The sequence below is a fragment of the Oryx dammah genome, unplaced genomic scaffold, assembly GCF_014754425.2.
Source record: "Oryx dammah isolate SB20612 unplaced genomic scaffold, SCBI_Odam_1.1 HiC_scaffold_11, whole genome shotgun sequence".
NCBI lineage: Eukaryota > Metazoa > Chordata > Mammalia > Artiodactyla > Bovidae > Oryx > Oryx dammah.
Genome location: NW_024070195.1, coordinates 39,518,860 through 39,525,039, shown reverse-complemented (window position 1 = coordinate 39,525,039; position 6,180 = coordinate 39,518,860). Strand labels below are relative to the sequence as shown.

The window sequence follows — 6,180 nt, the reverse complement described above, 5'->3', positions numbered from 1 at the left end:
AGACTGGGGGTAAGAGTTCTACAAAGGGTGGGCAAGGTGTAACAGGAGCATTAGAGTGCCTGGGGCGGGGGCGGGGGGCAAATGCCTCACCTTGGGCTAGACCACCCTCACCTGGCCTAGTCCACCTCACCTGGCCTAGACCACCCTCACCTGGGCCACCGGCCGCCAAGCGCCCTTCTCTCGCGCAGGCGCAGTGACTCCCGCTTGCTGGCCGGGGCGGGCTGGGGGCGGAGCCCAAGCGAACATCCACATCGATCGTGAGTCCGTAGCGACTGCTTCTGTCTGTGGTGTAGGTATGGCGCCCGCGAGGAAGCGGAGAGGCGGCGGGAACCCACGTCAGGGTCCCGCCTTGTGCTGACTGCGACCTTGGTCCGAGTGGACTATGGGGGATCCCGGCTCCCTGGTCACGGAAGGCCGCGCGGGTGAACGGAGCTGGTGCTTGCGGCGAATAGGGATGAACGCCGAGTGGCTGCTGCTGGAGGATGGCAACGAGGTGAGGGGGAGGGGTCTTCTTGAGGCGAGGGAAGGGGGTTGGAGGAGGCCGGGGTCCCTGGGCGGCCTTGTGTCCGGGCGGGAGGGATGAACCGGAAGGAGTAGGGGAGGAGTAGAGGAGGGCGGTGAGGGGTGGGTCCTGGAGCAGGGAACGGAGACAGGCGCCTGGTGCGAGCGGTTTGCGGGCGGCGGCGGGAGGGGCGGTCTCAGGTGGGAGGTGTCTCAGGTGAGAGGTGTCCGGGGGAAGTAGGGCCGTGCGGGAGAAAAGATGGCCCCTTGGACAGCGCCCTAGGCCCGAGGGCCGAGCTGGGCCAGGTGTCTGGGTTGCGGGAAGGAGCCTGGTCGAGGGGCAGAGCGAGAGGTGAGCATAGAGGCTGTGAGGACTGCTGGGGTTTCAAGGGGAAAGGAGGCGGCTGTGAGTCTCACGGAGCGCGACGGCGCCCGCTCGGGTAGCAGAACTGGGAGGCGGAGCTGCCCGGACTTCCGAGAGTCACGGAGCTGCCCGGGGTCTGAGGGGGAAGCTCGGAGGACTGTTGAGAGAGGAAAGTTTCTCAAGTTTATTTTGAAAACGATTGTGAGTTTGGGGTAGTGTCCCTTAAAATACCCAGGCTTTAACTTAAAAGTGCCTTTTTCTTTATCAGTTCATGGGAATTGGCGCTTTGGTGTGGGCCACAATTCTCCTGTGAGTCTCGGTACTGCCCATTGGCACCTTCTGGGTTGGGATAGGGCTTCAGAAATATGAGAATTCTCTCCCTAGGCCGTTTATGACGTTCTCTGATGCTGTCATAAATGCAAAACAAAAACACTTGAGAGGTGAGGCACGGTTTCAGTTGGGGGAGGCTAGAACTGGGGTCGGAGAAGGCAATGGCCCCCCACTCCAGTATTCTTGCTTGGAAAATCCCATGGATGGAGGAGCCTGGTGGGCTGCAGTCCATGAGATCGCGAAGTCGGACACGACTGAACAACTTCACTTTCATTTTTCACTCTCATGCATTGGAGAAGGAAATGGCAACCCACTCCAGTATTCTTGCCTGGAGAATCCCAGGGACAGAAGAGCCTGGTAGGCTGCCATCTCTGGGGTCGCACAGAGTCGGATACGACTGAAGCGACTTAGCAGCAGCAGCAGGACTGGGGTGGTGGTTTTACAGAGGATGATGAAAGAGAGGGAAGAGAGAATGCAGTCTACTTGGAAAGGATGGCTAGATCAGGGACCATTTTTGGGGTGACTGGGAACCGTTTTGGTTTTGGAAACAGTTGTGTGAAGGGCAAAGAAGTCTTTAGGTAATTTTGTATGTTTAATTAAATTTTTCCTATAAGTTAGGTAATCTCGGTTCAGTCTCTTGGGTATTTATTGAGTACTTACATTGTTTGGTATAGTAAGAGAGGGATAAATAATGAGTTCTACTCTCAAAGAGTTCACTGCTTGAATGGGGAAAGGAGGATTTTATACAATGAAGCAATTTGAGAACATCCATGCAGAGGCTAATCCAGTGCCAAGCTGTGGTTTATTTAGTATTAAGGAAAAGAAGGCAGCACGGTTGTCTGAGAAGGCTTTACAAATAGGTGAGAAAAGGAGAGAACCAAAAGGCAAGGGAGAAAGGGAAACAAACACCCAACTGAAGGTGGAGTTCCAGAGAATAGCAAGGAGAGATAAGAAAGCCTTCTTAAGTGATCAGTGCAAAGAAATAGAGTAAAACAATAGAATCGGAAAGACTAGAGATCTCAAGAAAATTGGAAATGTCAAGGGGAACATTTCATGCACGGATGGGCACGACAAAGGACAGAAACAGTAAGGACCTAACAGAAGAGATTAAGAAGAGGTGGCAAGAATACACAGAACTATACAAATAAGGTCTTACTGACCCAGATAACCACAACGGTGTGGTCATTAACCTAAAGCCAGACATCCTGGAGTGTGAAGTCAAGTGGCCATTAGGAGCATTACTACAAACAAAGCCAGTAGAGGTGACAGAGTTCCAGCTGAGCTATTTCAAATCCTAAGAGATGATGTTGTAAAAGTGCTGCACTCAATATATTAGTAAATTTGGAAAAGTCAGCAGCCGCCACAGGACTGGAAAAAGTTAGTTTTCATTCCAGTCCCAAAGGACAATGCCAGAGAATGTTCAAACTACTGTACAGTTGCACTCATTTCACATGCTAGCAAGGTAATGCTCAAAATCCTTCAGCAGTACATGAACTGAGAACTTCCAGATGTACCAGGTAAATTTAGAAAAGGCAGAGGAACAAGAGATCAAATTTCCAGCATCTGTTGGGTCACAGAGAAAACAAGGGAATTCCAGAAAAACATCTACTTCTGATTCATTGACTATACTAAAGCCTTTGACTGTGTGGATCTGTGGGAAATTCTTAAAGAGATGGAAATACCAGACCACCTTACCTGTCTCTTGAGAATCCTGTGTACAGGTCAAAAAGCAACAGAACCTGACATGAAACAACAGACTGATTCAAAATTGGGAAAGTAGTACATCAAGGCTGTATATCATCACCTTGCTTATTTAACTTATATGCAGAGTGCATCATGCAAAATGCTGGGCTGGATGAATCACAAGCTAGAATCAAGTTTGCTAGGAGAATTAACCTCAGATATGCAGATGATATCACTCTAATGGCAGAAAGTGAAGAACTAAAGAGCCTCTTGATGAAAGTGAAGAGGAGAGTGAAAAAACTGGCTTAAAACTCAGCATTCAAAAAACTAAGGTCGTGGCGTCCAGTCCCATCACTTCATGGCAAGTAGATGGAGATAAAGTGGAAACAGTAACACATTTTCTTTTCTTTTTTATTTTTATTTTATTTATTGATTTATTTATTTTTTATTTTACTTTACAGTTCTGTATTGGTTTTGCCATACATTGACATGAATCCACCACATTTTCTCGGGCTCCAAAATTACTGTGGATTGTGACTGCAATCGTGAAATTGAAAGACGCTTGCTCCTTGGAAAGAAAGCTGTGACAAACCGAGACAACGTATTAAAAAGCAGGGACATCACTTTGCCAGAAAAGTCCATATAGTTAAAGCTATGGTTTTTCCAGTAGTCATGTACAGATGTGAGAGTTGGATCATAAAGTAGTCTGAGTGCCATAGTATTGATGCTTTCAAATTGTGGTGCTGGAGAAGACTCTTGCTGCTGCTGCTGCTAAGTTGCTTCAGTTGTGTCCGACTCTGTGCGACCTCATAGACAGGCTCCACCGTCCCTGGGATTCTCCAGGCAAGAACACTGGAGTGGGTTGCCATTTCCTTCTCCAATGCGTGAAAGTGAAGTCTCGAGTCCTGTCTGACTCTTAGCGACCCCATGGACTGCAGCCTACCAGGCTCCTCTGTCCATGGGATTTTCCAGGCAAGAGTACTGGAGTGGGTTGCCATTGCCTTCTCCGAGAAGACTCTTGAGAGTCCCTTAGACTGCAAGATCAAACCAGTGAATCCTAAAGGAAATCAACCCTGAATATTTATTAGAAGGACTGATGCTGAAGCTCCAATACTTTGACCACCTGATGCAAAAGAACTGACTCCTTAGAAAAGACCTTGATGCTGGGAAAGATTAAGAGCAGGAGGAGCAACAGAGGGTGAGATGGTTGGATAGCATTACCGACTCAATTGATATGAGTTTGAGCAAATTCCAGAAGATACTGAAGGACAGGGAAGCCTGGCACGCTGTAGTTCATGGGGTCTCAAACAGTCAGACATGATTTAGCGACTGAACAACAACATCCTAAGAACAGTCAGAGAAGGGATTCAAGTTGAGCCTTAAATGTTGTTAGATTTGGTGATTATAAAGGATTACTTGTATGCTGTGAATTGAAGAACACTCGGAAGATGCCTGTGCCCCCAGATCTCTATCTCTTTCCATGTTATCAGTGCCTAAAAGTCCACACTGGGCCTTCTTTCTTTCAGTTTGAGAGCGTTGACCTTCCCTGCATGACCCTTTCCAAAAGCATATACTTTGGGGAAGGTTTTTTTTAAAATAATTCATTTATTTATTTGATCTTAGTTATGGCATGCAGGATCTTCACTGCATCATGCAGGATCTTTCATTGTGGCATGTGGGCTCAGTAGTTATGGTGTGCAGGCTTAGTTGCTCCACAGCATGTGGGATCTTAGTTCCCCTACCAGGGATCGAACCCACATCCCCTGCATTGCAAGGCAGATTCTTAATCACTGGACCACCAGGGAAGTCTCCCTACTTTGGGGAAGTTTAACAAATGACGATACTAATACCTGTATAATAATAAATATACCTTATTTTCTATAGGGCCAAACTTTCACATACATCACTTAATGCAAGCCCTGCACATGTACCACACCCACACACAACCCTATAAGGAATTTAATAGTCATGTTAATTTATTCTTTAAGATTCAGTTGCCATGGGGACTTGCCTGACTGTCCAGTGGTTAACACTCTGCCCTTCAAATGCATGGGGCACGGGTTCCATCCCTGGTTGGGATACTAAGATTCCACATGCTGCACAGCCCACCCAACTCTCCCCACCCCCATAAAAAAAAAATTCAGTTGTGATGTATTAATTCATTGCTTCTGAATAGCTTGGTAGCACTGAAAGTCTTGGGGAGGGTGCAGGCGGAAAGAGTTAAAGCCTCTGCAGCAAGGGCAAGGGGACTATAAAGTGCTCCTATACATATTTTAAACTACTGGATAATTTTTTGTGAGGCTACCTCTAATGGGGCTCTCCTCATAGGCCTGGCTCTCTGTAGTGTCAGATCTTAGGAAATGGTTCGTACACAGCATGCATTGTATGAGCAGAGCTTGAGTCAAAGCCAAGACATGATGTCTTGCTAATTGTAACAATCCCCAGACCATAGCACAGGATGGTGCACACAAGATTTTAGGAGGTATACTGATACCATTTAGTTACAACAGCAGAGTAAGGTCAGTTTCTTGCCTTCCCAGTTCCCCCAAAGTCTCAGCTGTAATAATGAAAATTCCTCTCATTTCACTGAAGGAAATACTGTAGCAAATTGTCTGCTTGAATGGGTGTCTTTAAATTTCTTAAACCAATCCAGAGAGCTTGGTAGAAAAACAGATAGATTTATTGCAAATTAGCTAGTTCCCAGGCCCTATAAATATCTATGCCTTTGGGGAAACCATAGTATCTTCATTTTTCTTTTTCTCTTCTCTTGTATTTGGTTTTCACCAAGCTCTTTGCCCTAGTGAAAGTCACTCAGTCGTGTCCAACTCTCTGTGACCCCATGAAATTCTTCAGGCCAGAATACTGGAGTGGTAGCCATTCCCTTCTTCAGGGGATCTTCCCAACCCAGGGACTGAACCCAGGTTTCCCACATTACAGGCAAATTCTTTATCAGCTGAGCCACCAGGGAAGCCCTAAGAGGGTTGTTAAAAGGGAAGGATCATCCGAGAGGAGTTGCTGGTCATTTGGGATTCAGTAGGAGTCCTGCCTGGGCTCTTCTGGTGGCTCACTGGTGTCTGCCTGCAATGCGGGAGTCACAGGAGACGCTGGTTTGAGCCCTGGGTCAGGGAGATCCCCTGGAGAAGGGCATGGCAACCCATGCCAGTATTCTTACTGGAGAATCCCAAGGACAGAGGAGCCGGGTAGGCTACAGCCCATAGGGTTGCAGAGTCGGACATGACTGAAGCAACTTAGCATACACTCACACAGGGGTCATGCCTAGGAGGAAAGCATTAGTAAAGGTA

At 47.4% G+C, this 6,180-nt stretch overlaps 1 protein-coding gene across 10 annotated transcripts in view; it reads left to right on the top strand.

Annotated features, from left to right (window-relative positions):
* The first annotated feature begins 209 nt into the window (after window positions 1–209).
* Window positions 210–6,180, top strand: part of RNF8 (ring finger protein 8) — a 37,122-nt gene continuing 31,151 nt past the window's right edge. For 2 of the 10 annotated variants that reach the window (XR_005722743.1, XR_005722744.1), the window contains exon 1: window positions 210–493. Coding sequence is in view for 2 of the 10 variants with exons in the window: in XM_040249781.1 (XP_040105715.1) it covers window positions 383–493 (111 nt within the window). In the remaining 8 variants the exon portion in view is untranslated. Of the gene's footprint in view, window positions 494–553; window positions 661–706; window positions 854–6,180 lie in introns of those variants that run through there. The other 8 variants (XM_040249786.1, XM_040249785.1, XM_040249781.1 and 5 more) reach the window with 7 other exon arrangements.